At 39.5% G+C, this 15,010-nt stretch overlaps 3 protein-coding genes across 8 annotated transcripts in view; 1 reads left to right on the top strand and 2 right to left on the bottom strand.

The window, feature by feature from the left end:
- Positions 1 to 4,191, bottom strand: part of wdr43 (WD repeat domain 43) — an 18,277-nt gene extending 14,086 nt beyond the window's left edge. Inside the window, exons 1-3 of one of the 2 annotated variants that reach the window (XM_086049377.1) lie at positions 3,549 to 4,191; positions 2,082 to 2,216; positions 1,744 to 1,865 (exon numbers count right to left, since the gene is read on the bottom strand). In XM_086049377.1, coding sequence (XP_085905503.1) covers positions 1,744 to 1,865; positions 2,082 to 2,216; positions 3,549 to 3,818 — 527 coding nt within the window. In that variant the 5' untranslated portion in view covers positions 3,819 to 4,191. The remainder of the gene's footprint in view (positions 1 to 1,743; positions 1,866 to 2,081; positions 2,217 to 3,548) is intronic. The other variant, XM_086049378.1, reaches the window with a different exon arrangement.
- Positions 3,893 to 9,406, top strand: trmt61b (tRNA methyltransferase 61B). 3 transcript variants are annotated; one of them, XM_086049382.1, is made up of 8 exons: positions 3,893 to 4,023; positions 4,746 to 5,249; positions 6,583 to 6,685; positions 7,741 to 7,931; positions 8,038 to 8,129; positions 8,226 to 8,428; positions 8,499 to 8,567; positions 9,282 to 9,406. In XM_086049382.1, exons 2-8 carry the CDS (start codon positions 4,767 to 4,769, stop codon positions 9,314 to 9,316), a joined length of 1,176 nt encoding a protein of 391 aa, XP_085905508.1. In that variant the 5' UTR covers positions 3,893 to 4,023; positions 4,746 to 4,766; the 3' UTR covers positions 9,317 to 9,406. The 3 variants fall into 3 exon arrangements, with proteins under 3 accessions (XP_085905508.1, XP_085905507.1, XP_085905506.1); XM_086049381.1 differs by lacking the exon at positions 3,893 to 4,023 and adding an exon at positions 4,050 to 4,348; XM_086049380.1 differs by lacking the exon at positions 3,893 to 4,023 and having other exon boundaries at positions 4,241 to 5,249.
- On the bottom strand, positions 8,226 to 15,010 carry spdya (speedy/RINGO cell cycle regulator family member A). Of its 3 annotated transcripts, XM_086049384.1 has the most exons (8): positions 14,582 to 14,645; positions 14,436 to 14,498; positions 13,296 to 13,540; positions 13,158 to 13,216; positions 12,981 to 13,066; positions 11,550 to 11,721; positions 11,118 to 11,424; positions 8,226 to 10,160 (listed from the first exon to the last, which is right to left on the bottom strand). In XM_086049384.1, exons 3-8 carry the CDS (start codon positions 13,501 to 13,503, stop codon positions 10,102 to 10,104), a joined length of 891 nt encoding a protein of 296 aa, XP_085905510.1. In that variant the 5' UTR covers positions 13,504 to 13,540; positions 14,436 to 14,498; positions 14,582 to 14,645; the 3' UTR covers positions 8,226 to 10,101. The 3 variants fall into 3 exon arrangements, with proteins under 3 accessions (XP_085905510.1, XP_085905511.1, XP_085905509.1); XM_086049385.1 differs by lacking the exons at positions 14,436 to 14,498; positions 14,582 to 14,645 and adding an exon at positions 14,888 to 15,010; XM_086049383.1 differs by lacking the exon at positions 14,436 to 14,498 and having other exon boundaries at positions 8,227 to 10,160; positions 14,582 to 14,709.

Here is a 15,010-nt window from a genome sequence, read left to right as displayed (position 1 = left end):
TCACACAAAGTAACAAGGCTTGGATGTTTATCAAGGACTGGTTTCAAATACTTTTGTCGCAGGTCAAACAAACTAAGCCAGAGTTCTCTAAGCAGTGATTCCCAACCTTTGTGGATCCATGGCACTTTTTTTTAAAAATTTGAACAATCTCATGGCACACCACAAAACAAAACTGTCACAAAAAGTGAATACATGTGTCAATTATATTGTGCTTTCCGCCATCTAATAGAATCTAATTTATTTGTTACGCCCGCCACTACAAGTGGCTGACATGGATAGATGGACAAAGATACAATATATGTTATAAGTAAATAATTTTCTAACTAATTTAGTGAAATTTGATCATTTCCCGTGGCACACCATTCGAACTCACGGCACAATAAGGTGCCCCGGTTCACTGGTTGAAGTCGCATGTCAAACAAAGCAGTGATCCAACCAGGGTTCTGCTGCACCCTATGCCATGACAGATCATCAGTGGTGCCACAGGAAATTATCCAATTTCACTTAATCTGGCCAAAATAGGTTAACAACAACAATAATAATAATAAATCTGTTTTATAGTTTATAAATTAAAAATAAATTTTTGTTCATTGACCTTCAGTAAGTCAAATATGTTTAGTGACAGGCAAGACAATTAAATACTCCTCCATTAGACCAGAATGTAAGGCAGAATGTAAAAAATAAACCTTTGTATATACCTGTTGCAATTCATAAAGCAGAATAATTTATGGCTGAGTCAATATGTGAGTAAATGAGATGAAATATCACTATTAGCCAAGCCATACTTTTATGACAATTGTTTGGGGTTATCCCATGTATCGATATTGCGATCCTGGCCTATGCAATATGCGTATCGCAAAGACAAACAAGTTTCTGATGGAATTGTATGCTTTTATCTGAATTTGCCCAGTCAGACACAACCCTAAAATGTGCAACGTTAATGTCCAATAGTTTAACATTATCTTATAGGGTAACTACAATTTTCAGTGGAAAAACATTTGCTGGTATATCCACACTTATTCAAAAAACGTTTGGGGTAAAATGACATTTAAAGCAATTATTATGGCCGCCAATTATTTGTGATTTTTTTACTATTTGCAGGCCTGTGTAGATATCAAATGTACTCGAGTGGTCAGATTAGCTCAGGGGCTTGTTGATGATGTGATGCTATATGATTGGCCAAAAGTTAACAGGATGATGTAGAATGATTGTGGTTGGTCCACTTTGTGGGACTGGGATTGTAGTTCTTCAGAGAAAATATGGGTGGATTTTATGAAGACATTGATTGTTACGAGGGATTTCTGACAGCTGGACTACTTTGACCAATCAGATGAGACCTTAAATGTACAGTATCTAAGTGTAAGTTATTACAATTAACCCATTCACTGCCATTGACAAATGTATTTGTTTTTTCACAGTCCGGCCATTTAATGCCAAGAACCTATTTATATTTTTTTCATTTTTTTTTTCAAACGTTAGGGTACAAGAGGCTCTGAAATTGACTGGCAGTGAAGGAGTTAAATAGATAAAGATATTGAGCCTGCTTATTTTGCTGTATGAAAAGAAATGTATTATTTTCATTAGATTAAACAAATGCCATTACTTTAGCTAAATGTTAAATATCGCAATATCTATATTGCAATCTTCAACACCCATATCGCATGTTGTTTCCAATATCATGCAGCCCAAATAACAGCTGATTTTAAATTATGTCTCAGAGATTTAGACATTTCATAGACTGACCTCCGCGTCTTGCCTGTCTGCAGGTCCCATTCTACAATGTTTGTATCATCCGAGCCACTATATAATAAACTGTCTTCAGGGTGCCAATGAACGCAATTCACTCCTTCACTATGGCCTCCATCCTGAAAGGACAGAGAATAAGCAAGTTGGGTAAAAGGCAAAATTCTTAAATGCAATTCACTCCCCCACTATGGCCTCCATCCTGAAAGGACAACGAATAAGCAAGTTGGGTAAAAGGCAAAATTCTCACAAAGGTGAAATCGTGATTACAAATGACTAAATGTAACCACTACAAATTAGGACAAGGACCACATACTGATGTTTGGTTTGAAACTCACAAGGGTGCAGTGCAGAGCTCCCTTAGCTGTACTGTAAATGAGCACCGTGCCTGCCACCGTGCCCATTGCCAACAGGTCTGCCTTTTCCTCCAGCTGCCCTGCCTCTGATTTCCTCTTCTTCCTCTGAGGACCCTCCTGAAAAACGTGCCACATTAAGTTGCATCATCCATCCAGTTGCAGTGTGATACACAATAAATATTAGGGGTGTGCATCTCTCCACAAGACGGTTTTCGGTATGTTCAGTGTGAAACAATTCAAGGGCAGTTCAATTTGTAAGTGAACGATTCGGTTAGGCTCGGTGTGATTACGATTCAATTTGATATAGTATGGCTCAGTTCGAGAACGTATGATGCAATTATTTGTCGTCATTTTACCCACATTTGAATGAATTTGTCAATACTGTAAATGTGCGAATTCCTTCTAAAATACCTCTCCAATAAAAGACAATTCGATATGTATCCCCCAATATACTTCAAAGTGGAACGGTTCAATTCAGTTTGATGCACTCGCACATTTCAAATAAAAAAACGGTTTCCTGGTTCAAAACGTTTTTTGATATACGCCTAATAAATATGGATGTTTGTTCGTGGATAAATAAAATGCTGTTGTTCAAGAGATGCTACATCAACAAGGTTAACAGCATCAAAAACTGATCAGGGGCAAAGTTTCATCACTCCATCTCTCCTATTTTCCACGTCATGTACAAGATTCCTGCGCTGGGTTTATGTCAACTACTGTACAGCTCGTGTGAGCAGTTGACCTTGCAATGATAAGCACATAAGACCAACGCACTTGGTGAAAAACACAGATAATCACACAAGCAACTCACCTGAATTTGTATTTACGAACCATAGTACTAACTCGTGCAAAGCAATTTCAACGACATGTGACGTCACGTATAAAATAATTGTCGATAGCCACAGACCGTTAAATTTGTTATTTTTAACGCTTTATTTATTTCAGTCAGTGTATTTTTACTGTTATTTAAGAGTTTTTGAATCCCCTGTCAATAACGGCATGTTACTAACACTTGTGAAGCGAGCGTTAACAGGGCTAACTACTAAAACAATTTTATTCGAAAGGACCGTCTTCAATAACTTTGGAAAATATTTAGCATCGGTAGTTAAATTGTTGAGGTAATCTAGTAATTGCATGACGCTAAAAGGTTAGCCACAGCTCACTTTCTCAAGACAAGCCCATGTGGGTCCAACATGTGCGTTTTGCGAAGCTGTTGATGGCTAGCAGTTAGCTAACGTGGTTATACTGCTAAAGTCTCGGGCACTGACACGACTAAACGCCTATGTACTAAGTAGGAGATTGAAGCGAGGTCATCGCGCGCGTTTCTTGGCAAATATCGACACTGATAGTGTATCGCTGGGATTCTATGACAACATCCTAGCATATCTCGTTTAGGCCGCGCTACCCTTTATAGCTAACTGCAGGGAACACCATAGCAGCCTCACGTACCTTGACTGTCCGGCATGGTCCCCAATGTATGCATGTACAAGTGGCACTCAAATGAGCTGAAGGCACGTATTCCTGGTGAAGTGTTTTACTGTCTGTGTTCCAAATTCGAAGCCTTCCATCCTGGGCGCACACTGCCAAGTACTGGTGTGATTTGGGTGAAAAAACGCAAGGTAGCGGCAGCGAAGAGCTGCTTTTGCCGTCCGCCATTACTGAAAGCGCTCGAGTCTGCGTGCGTGGTTCCACAAACCACGTGTGGAGGTTTGTGCACATGCGCAGTGACGCGTCAGGAAAAACCGCCACTGATTGGCTGCTACCAGAAAACGACTCCTGTTGCTTTGACTTAACTGCATTCGAAGAAGGTGCGAAATCTGATTTATCCGACTCGGATGAGGATGAGCGGTCGGATGGATGGATGGATGGATGGATTGTCCCAGTTCCGACGAGAAAGTGTTGGAGGCGGATGTAAACAACAAAGGTGGCTGATTCAGATAAATTGTTTGCTGCTCTGGTTAATCACAAGTCACCAAACTTTCTTCATAATGAATTAACGTAGTGATCTGCTGTTACTCACCGCCTATACCTGGCAACAGTAACATTTTTTCGCAGTTAAAGCAATTTTGTTTGTTAATCTATGTATCTGGATGAAAGGTTTTCGCTCAATTGCAACACCGCCCTCTGCTGAAAATGCTCAATTACAACGACTGTCGCGTATTTATGACGCCATTTACTTGCGTTTTCAAGCATGGCGACCTTCCTCCAGCACAGGCATTCTTCGGACTAATTTGATCACCGATATTTTAGTAAGGTACTTCGTTATGGCAATTTTTGAAATGCTTTATTTTTTAACTCTTGTTTAGTCATTTAGGCGAGACTAAATCAATAGCGTCGCTTCTCGTTATTAAATTAAAATAGTTTGTAATGACAGCACTAACGCCGTGTGCTGGACGGATTATTTTGTCCAGGCTGGGACGTATTACCACATCCCACCATGGACATCACAGATACGTTTTTGTAAAATGTAATTCCAGTAGACTGGAAATGAAAACGTTTTCAACAGGCTGTGTGAAATGTAGCAATGATGACAGAGATAGAACACAAACAAAACTACTGAACACCAAGCCGGTAGCTCGGCAATCGCTGTTGTCCAGGAGAAGATCTTTGTCGCCCCTCGAGAGGATAAGTACCCTGCTTCCACAGGATACACTGACCCCAGAGGTGATGCAGCTGAGAGAACAGAACCAGCCACACGAAGAGGAAACATGTATGGAAGAAGAACACAGCTCCTCTGATCCTTTCGCTATGTCCAAACAGCACCACCCTGATTTAGACGTAAAAGATGGAGCATCTTTGAAAGACTATAATTCAGACACATGCAATGATGAGGCACATGCTGCACACTTCTACACATCAAAGTGCCAGTTTCCACCCACTCTCCCTCGAAAGACTACACTTGCATACGGGGAGCTGCTAGTGGCCGAGTATCATAGAAAAGGGCGTGTGGAGTTCAGGAAGATGTTCCAGCTTCAGACTGCATCACGTCTGATGAGCAGCTGGGGGGTTATCCTTCATGATGATATAGCGGGGCAGCTTGCAGGTCACTTTCAGAGAACAAGCATTGGGATCCCCATCTTCATACGACGTGCCAGTTTGGAGGATTACGTGCTGTATATGAAGAGGGGCCCTGCTATCTCCTACCCAAAGGTATGTATAACAAATGCAAAATATAGTGTTACTTTTTGCTCACACTAAACCAGTGGCGTTCCGTCAATGTGTGCAACATTATAGTGGCATCTGATCGCTAGAGGGTGCTGCTTCCCAACTCAGGAGTTACCTTGCATTGGACAAAAGTTAAATAATGAAAGTGAAGTTTCGCGAGTCTTTTTTTTAGGATAACAGGATAAATAGTATGTCATTATTGATGAGTACTGCAAATATAATTATTTTAAAAAATGAATAATAAATAAATGGATTGTTTCCTTAATCTCTGTTGTCTCTTTTTGTGACATATTTCCAGTCTGGAGTGCACAATTCCTTACCTATTGAGTCTTATTGAAAGTTTGGCATGCATAGTAGCTCAGCTTTAGTGCAATAGATAGGACCAAGGTGAGGCGCCTGGTCGACCTGTCAACAGCAACTGTGACGTCAGCTCTAGACAAGTTGTACTATGGTAGGTGAGATGAGTTATTAAGTGATTCAGTTTAGTCACTTAAAATACAACTTTTGAGAGGAAGAACGTACCAGCACATTAGCAGGACCTCGACAAGAAAGAGCGTGGACGTAGACAGCACTACATAGACAGGCGACTGCTAGTTGCATCTTTTTTCGAATATCAGGATCTGACCCATGTAAAAAGTATACACATCCTTGTTCCAATCCTAGGTTTTTTGTGATCTTGAAAAAATGAGACCAAGACAACTCATTTCAAAACGTTTTCCCCTATTAATATGACCTTACAGGGAATCATGGTGATGGCAGCACCATGCTTTGGGGCTGTTTCTCTTCAGCTGGAGGTGGGCCCTTAGCCTAAGTGGAGGGAATTATAAAAGTTTTCAAATGGACAGCATTTTCGGCCTTGTGCTAGAAAGTTCAAGGGTGAAGAGGATCTTCATCTTTCTTCTTGATCAGAAGCACATTAAAATTTTGGAAGCTGGAGTCCAGACCTGAGTCTGCTCAAATATTTGTTAGGTGATGCCAAAGTCTGACATATATGGAGCATTTTTGCAAAGAACAGTGGGAAAATATTGCCACATTAATAGACTAAAAAGAAGTGTTGTAATAAAAGACAAAGGTGCTGCAGCAAAGTATTAGTTTGAGGGTAAATGGTGCATATTCATGCCACTTCAAATGTTTATTTTTCATTGAGTTGCACAGGTAAAAAATTTGAAATTACTTATCTGTGTCTGTGTTTTAACATCACAAACACCTGGAATTTGAACAGGGCTGTGTGTAGACTTTTTACATCCACTATATTTGCCATTAAGTTGCAGGTCAAACTACTCACAGATTTCGTTTAAAATCTGCTTCTATCACTCAGGACGCCAACGCTATGCTGATGATGATGGACGTCACAGAGGGAGACTATGTGCTGGAGTCAGGCTCCGGGTCTGGGGGCATGTCTCTCTTTTTGTCTCGGGCAGGTATACACCCACTATTTGAGTTGCTCAATCAAATGAGAAGCCTTAGAATAGCGGTATTGAAATTTGTCCCTTTACAACCTTATTGAACACATTGTCCTATTAATAACTCACAAAGTGTTATCTTGACAAGTCCGAGTGGACTGAGGTGGCAACTGAATGCATTTTTGCATGTACTATGGCCTACTGCAGTGATGGCCAAGTGTGGTACGATACTTGGGCACTCTCTAGTGGTACATGGAAGAATCGCATGCACAAGTCCAGTAGCATCGAAATAGATTATCATTGAAAGGTAATTTTATTTCATTTCAAAAGGCGGAGCTCATATATTTATTAAACACACAGAAAATAGTTTTGACAAGGCCGATTTATGCCTTCTTTGTATATTAAACATCGTTTTAATTGGTTCTTATGTGACATTCACTTTCCTTGAGTTAGTGAATTTGCTGTTTTCATTACCTGTAAGCTATAATTTTATATATATATATATATATATATATATATATATATATATATATATATATATATATATATATATATATATATATATATATATATATATATATATATAGTGTGTGTGTATATAAAACTTGTTAACTCTGAGGTGTGAAACTAATAACTAATGTTTTTCTTCAATATTCAAAATGATTTTGACATGCACCTGTAAAATTCAGTTCTATTGAACCTTTTAGTGCAATACATTTGGACTTATTATTTAAGAACTCTTTGTTTTTAAACTTTTATATTGATACAATTTTTATGTAACTTATGTGCAAGACATTTTTTATTGACTCAGTGTAGTTTTTTATTTTCTTATTTAAGTGCAGTGGAACTGTGCAAACTGCATAATATCCAATGACATACTAAAAAATTGAAAATACAGTTTAGGAATAAAACCTCTGTGTTTTAATGAATAGACAGTATTTTAATGTTGGTCATGATGGCTGTCATGAGAGCTAAGTATTTTTTTTAAATATTTGTTTTAAAATGTTTGAGTACCACTACACAAATAAAATATTTATTACTATATTATACTATATTTATTTATTACTTTTCAGTGGGCTCCAGGGGCAACGTGCTGAGCATTGACATCAGAGAGGATCACCTCAGAAGAGCTACGCTCAACTACCAGCACTGGAGGGCTTCATGGAGAGCGCGGCAAGGGGAGGAGTGGCCTGATAACATTGAGTTCCATAACGCTGACCTTTGCGTGGCTTCATCTCTTCTCGCCCGTCGGGCATTCGATGCGGTCAGTGTTAAGGGTTAGAAGTGGCAGCAGTGTTTTGGAAGCAACACTGTGGGAGGCAGGTTTGGTGACGGCAGGTGTTTTACTGATTGGATTATGTCTATTGCAGATTGCTCTTGATCTGATAAACCCACATCTTGTTTTGCCCACTGTGATTCCACATCTGCACCCCGGAGCTGTATGTGCTGTCTACCTCGCCAAGTGTGTACTGTATTCCTCATCAAGCATGAGCTTTATACACACACCAAAGATATTTAGTACACAGTTTGGTCATTTTTGTTTCTAACCTCCCCACAGTATAACACAAGTGACTGACCTGCTGGAAGGGCTTCGTTGCTCAGCGCTTCCTTTGCTGTGCGAACGCATCTTTGAGGTTCCGATCCGGGACTGGCTTGTTGGTCCTGCCCTTCAGAAAAATGGGCGGTATTGCTCAAGGACAGCGCTGACCCTCGATGCAGCCCAGAGAGAAAAGGAGAACACTTCAGATGAGGCGGAACAAGGTGACTTTACTGTGTTTGACTCATGACATTCACAACAAGTTGAAGTTATACCACCTGTATTCTGTTCCAGAGGAACATGCTGCTTTCGGGAGTATCCCATATATTGCCAGACCTCACCCACAACAGATGAGCCACACAGGTTAGATCGTTTTAGCAGAATTTAAATGTTATGTTTAACCATTAAAGCCTAAAGCCCCTTCCTTGTGAGACATCTCTCTAAAACCTACTATCGTCATTGAAGTCACCCTTGAAAACTGACATTTTTGTGGAAATTCAACACTTAGAAAAATAATTAATATCTCAGCCCCTGTAGAAGAATATAAACACGATTCCAAAAGAATTTAAGAGCTTAAACGTGGCTTTTACACAGGCCCAAGTTTATTAATCTTTACTGTTTCAATTGAAGATTATTTTTGTATTTTTAATACAAAAATAATCAAGTGGTAATTAGCATGCTGTATTCTCTAAAGACGTTGAAATCGTCATTGTCTACGAACATATATCTTGACCATATATCACGTTTGGCTGGTTTCATGGCTTTAAAGTCCGCAAGCGCGTCGTCTATATCACTGCAGTGATTTATATCAAAGCTCCCGTGATCGATTGTGCCGCCATTACTTCCTCCCCGTCACGTCTACTCTGATGCATTTCATTGGCGAAGAGACCGAGAATTGGATTAAAAAAAGAAAATGATGTACAGTATATGCTCTCCCGGCTTTAAAGGGAGAAACACTTAACAGCGCTCCCGGCTTTAGTGGTTGAAACGCGCTTGTGCATTCCCAGCTTTAATAGGTAAAGTTAGTTTTTATTTATTTATTTTTTTCAACAAGTTTTTGTCATCTTATATTTCCAGCATTCCTGGTGAAACTGAGGAAGTTTGTGAGATAGCTGAGCCGGTTGGAAAAGAAAAGATGGGGGACATTTTTTTTCCCTGTGTAAGTATGGAATGTAATGTGCAAAATAAAGAACAAGACTATATGGTTTTGGTGTCTTTGGATATTGTTGCATTACTGTACGTCAAACTATCTAGATTTAAATAAGTCAAAACTGAACAAAAAACACACTGGTCACACGCTTGACAAGAATGGCACTCATGATGCAGACATTCTCAAAGGCTGAAAAAAGCAAATCACCCCCATCTTCGTAGATTACAATCTCATGTGTGTGCACCAGCCATCCACCTCCTTCTCATTTATCATTCACCAGTTATTTGAAGACTTGTCATCTCCCAATGTCACCAAATCGAGAGGGGAAAAAAAACAAATTCCAGGAGTACTCTCTTCTGGCTCAGTTTAGGTTTTACGTAATGCTGCAAGCAATTAAAAAAAAAACGAAATTACAAATACCTGTAGTCTTTATTGGCAGTTATGGCTTAATTTCTACCATACACTCTTATTTATAAATAGTTGTCGAATACAATGCTGCAAGTGTTTAAATAAATAACATCGATAAATACCAAGAACAATGTGTGAGATAAATAAATTTTTCAACCATATTTGTTGGTGTTTTACAGAAAACACTTATCTTAAATGTGAACACAATTCCAGTAGAAATGCATCCACTTTCTATACAGGGGTGGTGTTGGTAAAAGTTTGCTTCCAAGCAGAAATGCCCACAAAGTGAGAGTTTGAAACGGGAACTTCGGAACTATGCTGATGTGATGAAACACGAAGCTATTTATTGATCCAGTCCATGGAAGAGTCGCACATGGAAGAGTCGGAGGATGAATTGCCTACCAGAGAGGACAGAAACATGTCAACTAATAATTTTCTTATACTGAATAAAAAACAAATCAGAGTTGGGGGGTGGCCATTTTGTCTTCTGTCGACTGAAAATGACATCACAGCTGCTCACAACGACCAATCACGGCTCAGATTCAGAAAACAGGTCAGCCGTGATTGGTCGTTGTGAGCAGTTGTGATGTCATTTTCAGTCAACAGAAGACAAAATGGCCGACCCCAGAGATGGCTAAAAACGAGTGCATTTTGCTGCTTAACTTATATTCCACGAACGCAAAATTAATCAGAATGCCCTGTTTCAACTAGTGGCCCTGCTGGGAACATGTTCTTGAAAAATATATGTTTGGGTTGACTTCTGCTTTAAGGTAATTTATAGTTTTTCTTCTTTGTTTTGCTTTGGGTCAACTGTGTCAAGTGTCAACTGCTGTGTAAATCAAATCTGTTTTTATTGCCCTTACCTCTTACTGAACTACTTAAACCTTATGTAAATGATTTTTTACCGGGAGTTATTAATTAAAAAAAAGTAGCTCAAGATGCAGGGTAATAGTAATACTAAACCAAGGATGTTTAAGGTTTAATGCTACAAAATGACACGGCAACGAAAACATAAAACTGCACATACTGTTATATTCCCTATCCACCTATGGTAAGTACCCAAAATTTTGGCAATATATCTCTGTGTGATGAAGAACAGGTCTACACTCCACTCTTGTATTGGACCTCATTTGTTTGTACGGATGTACCTAATGTTGTGCCTGTGAATAAATAATGAAACCGTTAATCCTGTTTCAGATCAAAGCAAAACTGGAGCCTGTTTTGGCACACTTTGGATGAGATAGAATCTGCCTAATGCTAATAAAATATATTAAGTTGGATCATAAGAGGCCCTTTTCATAGTACGTGAGCTGTATTTTAACACAAATAAGAGTGGATCCAGTTCCGATACCTACCAGCTACCTCACAAAAGCCCGAAGAACTGTGGATTTGGTCACTGGTCTCAATGCTCTCCCTGTAAGTAGCGATAGCCATGGGTGGAGTTTTCTCCAAACTCAGCTGAGTGCTTCTGGATATAAGAGAGGGGCGCAGCCGCTGATTGAAAGTGCTCTTGCGGTTACAGAGGGTACAAGGGACAGGAGAGGCTGTAGGCCCGCGGGGAAACCAGCCTATGTCTCTGTTGTCATCATGCCTGTGAGCGCCACCGTGTTGCTCTGAGCGCTCTCGTTTCCACACAAAGTGAGATGGCATTTTGGCCATCACCTGGAAGCACAGAAACAGTCATCAACTAGACACAAGAGAAATGTTGGTGGAAAAAAAACAGTTCATGTAAAATTTTAGAGAGAAACATCATTTGTGGGTCTGAACTGCCAATTGTGTTTGTTTACCTCTTCACAGCAGCGCCTGCTGACAGCCGCTCTGAACTCAGTGCGCACCCAAAGCATGTCCCTCTGCTTGAGGAATGTTTTAAACTTCTTCCTCCAGGTCTTCCCCAACGCCCATGGAAATATCTCATATTTACTCTGCTCCTCTTCTTCCTCCATGGTGTTGGCAAGGTACCTACAATGTGAGCATATGAGCTGATTGTAGGGGTTCCAGCTTGCAAAGAAAGAATTTATTTGTGCTAAGATTGTAGCATGCAGTTCATACATTAAAATCATCAGAGCATAGTGAGACACCATAGACAATACTGAGATTAAAGGAGTCATTTGCAAATAAATGTCATATTTTCAATCACGTGGGAAATATTAATTGCACTGTATTTAGCATTTCATTATGTCAATATGTACTGTATACACTACTTTATACTATATTGTGTGACTTGCGAAATGAAGCAGTTGACCATGAATGCTCGTGAGGGGAAAAAAGTATGTACTCGAATTTATTGGTCTCAGACGCCCACCTCACCTCCCAGAAATTTGGCTGAGCTGTCTAAAATGTTGGAAATGTATAATGCATACAGATGTTATATTAGGCCTCTTTGGCATGAATAATAAGAGGTGACTTGAGAGTGCGGCACGGTGGTTGACTGGTTAGCGGGTTAGCACATCCACCTCACAGTACCGATATCATGGGTTCGATTCTGGGCCCCGGCCTTCCTGTGTAGAGTTTGCATGTTCTCCTGTGCCTGTGTGTGTTTTCTCCGGTTTCCCCCCGCATTCCAAAAACATTTTCAGTAGGTTGGTTGAACCCTCTAAACTGTGTCTAGGTGTGATTGTGTGTGTGCATGATTGTCTATGTGTGCCCTGCGATTGGCTGGTAATCAGTTTAGGGTGTCCCCCGCCTACTGCCCAAAGACAGCTGGGATAGGCTCCAGCACGCCCGCGACCCTCGTGGGGATAGAGTTGTTCAGATAAGGAAAGGATGTATGGATGAAGGTGACTTGAGCTAGGCTGTTGACTTTTCCTCTTGGCTCAGCATCTTCCTGTCTGTCTGCACTCTGGCACACATACCTAGTTGGAACGAGTTAAGACTGTAGAGTCATGCATCGTCATATGGGCTAGGCAGAGCTGCCCTCCTGCGTGGGTGTGGCTCAGGGAGGGATTATAAGAATAGGGACAATTTTGGAGGGATTTGATCCTCTTCCACATTAGCAGATTAAGGTTCCATGGCCGTGTCTCAATCTTCTGGCATTCATGAAATTGTTTAACTGAGAATATGCAGTCTTCTGGGAGTTACTGTTGGTATACTGTTGCGAGCATTCAAGATAAAAGCACCCAATGGAGGGTTCCCACAGAAGATTTCACAAACAAAATCACTTTTGATTGTGAAGTTGCACTTTTTAGTATCTGGACATTGTTAACTTGCTGTGAACTTACAGTGCAATGAAAAAGTTCTTCTTGGTGTATTCTGCGATGGTCAATTTTGACCTTTTGAAGTAGACAAAAACCATGGCCAGAAGATACTGAAAATTACATTAGACAAGTCATGAATTGGGCCATTAAAATCAATATGTCTTATTTTTATTTTAGTTTTTTAGAAAAGTACATGTTTACCTTGTCTGCCATTTTACAACAACAGTCCATCATCAAGAAGTCATGGATTAGGTCATCATCTGAAATTAAGTTCATCATGATTAATTTGAGGCCTAAATTTAAAACGATGCAATTAGTAGTAATGTTAATTTTTCTCACCAAAAAGTTTTAAGAATGATATCATTTCCTCTTGCTTAATGACAATGGTTGGCAGCAGAGTCCTCGTAAGACAATGCATCCCACTCCTGCAGCATCTCTTCTCTGGTGGACACTGTTCTTCCTGGTTGTTCCTCGCCGGGAGAAAGGTCTGTCTGGAGGTTACCCCACAGGTTGTGGGGATTTTGCACCACTGGGCTTTCCGCTTCATCGTGTGCCTGTCTGGGCTACTCAAGATGAAAGCCAGTCTAGTGTGATAAGGAGAGGAAATCTGTGATGTCAGTTTACATAATGAGTGATGCAGTACCATTCAATTTTGATTCAGTCAAAAGACAAAATAGTATTTATTTATAGACAATAAAATTAAAAATGACTAAATGGGTTCAACATTCAGTACTATTTTCGAGTAATTCTTTAAACTTTACTTTAAGCTATAATTTATGATGTTTACAGATAAACTCATGGACATTATATACAGTATTTGGTTACATTATTGGATTTTGTAAAACAAATTTCAATAGAGGTGATGAAGGAATAAAGATGTATCCACGTCTCACCTTCTTTTTCATCTTTGTCAATGGCAAAATAGTACAGAACCATAGCATCAATAAAACAAACATTTATGAAGAATACAGCTTTACAGAACAGTAGCAATGTGAACATAGCTTCCATAATTGTAAGACTGGCATCACTATACTACAGACTGCTATAAACTTGAAACAAAATAAACATAAAGATAGAAACGTGCTATTAATAAAACTTTGAGCAAGAGAGTATAAGGATAGAAAAAAAAGAAAGAAAACAAGGCGTCATACATCACTTAATAAATTTGTCTTTGACCCCATCTAGCTTCAAGAAGATAGTTATGCCATCGGATTGCGATTTGTTTCAAGATTAATTAAAAATAAGATGTTTATCCATAATTCAGCCTAGAGAGACTGTTTAGTTTCAACCGTAGCTCACTGCACTTAAATAAACTCTATTTTACATGGTTACTTGATCACCTAAACGTCCTAAGTAAATTGAACAGACAGGTCTCACAACTACAGGTATGTAGCATAAGACATCTAATTAATTATTATCGGTATGTTTTTGGTAGAATCCACATCGTGGATAAGCCCATTACAAGCAGCATGTTCTCACCTAATGAAATACAGTACTGTACTTCCAACTTCAGTGAGTTTAGCAGCTAACGCTAGCTTGAAGCTAACCAGAAATAAAATGTGTAGATATGCGTTTAGCAGTAGTCAGAATGACACAGAAAAAATAATAATAATCATGAAAAGAACCTCTGTGAGGAGAACGGAAAGATGAGGGTTTGTTAACCCAATCTTGACAGCCAGCACTTCTTCGAACACTCTCCTGCTAGTCGGAAGTGAGTGACATACGCTTGCGTGCATTCATCGCGCCAATAGCGAAGACGCGCGCGTTGTTTGCATTGCTACTCGAAATAAATAAATTAATAAATTAATAAATAAATAAAGTCATTCATGTTTGAGTGCAAATGGTTAATCCTTGTACAAATAACAAACATGTGTAAACAGTATTAAAGTTAATAGGTTTACACTAGAGCTGTACGAATGGGACATAATTACCGAAATGTATATTGTACACTGGGGGTTGGGGGGTGGTTGCATCAGGAATCTGCATGTATAGATATTAATTAGGTATAAGTAGATGTCATGATTTCCTCTGTTGTGTTGTTATCTCACCTTCCC

The sequence above is a fragment of the Filicampus tigris genome, chromosome 13 (genome assembly GCF_054856515.1).
Source record: "Filicampus tigris isolate MCC_2025a chromosome 13, RoL_Ftig_1.0, whole genome shotgun sequence".
NCBI lineage: Eukaryota > Metazoa > Chordata > Actinopteri > Syngnathiformes > Syngnathidae > Filicampus > Filicampus tigris.
The sequence above is the reverse complement of the archived record's forward strand: the minus strand, read 5'-3'. Positions and strand labels throughout refer to the sequence as shown.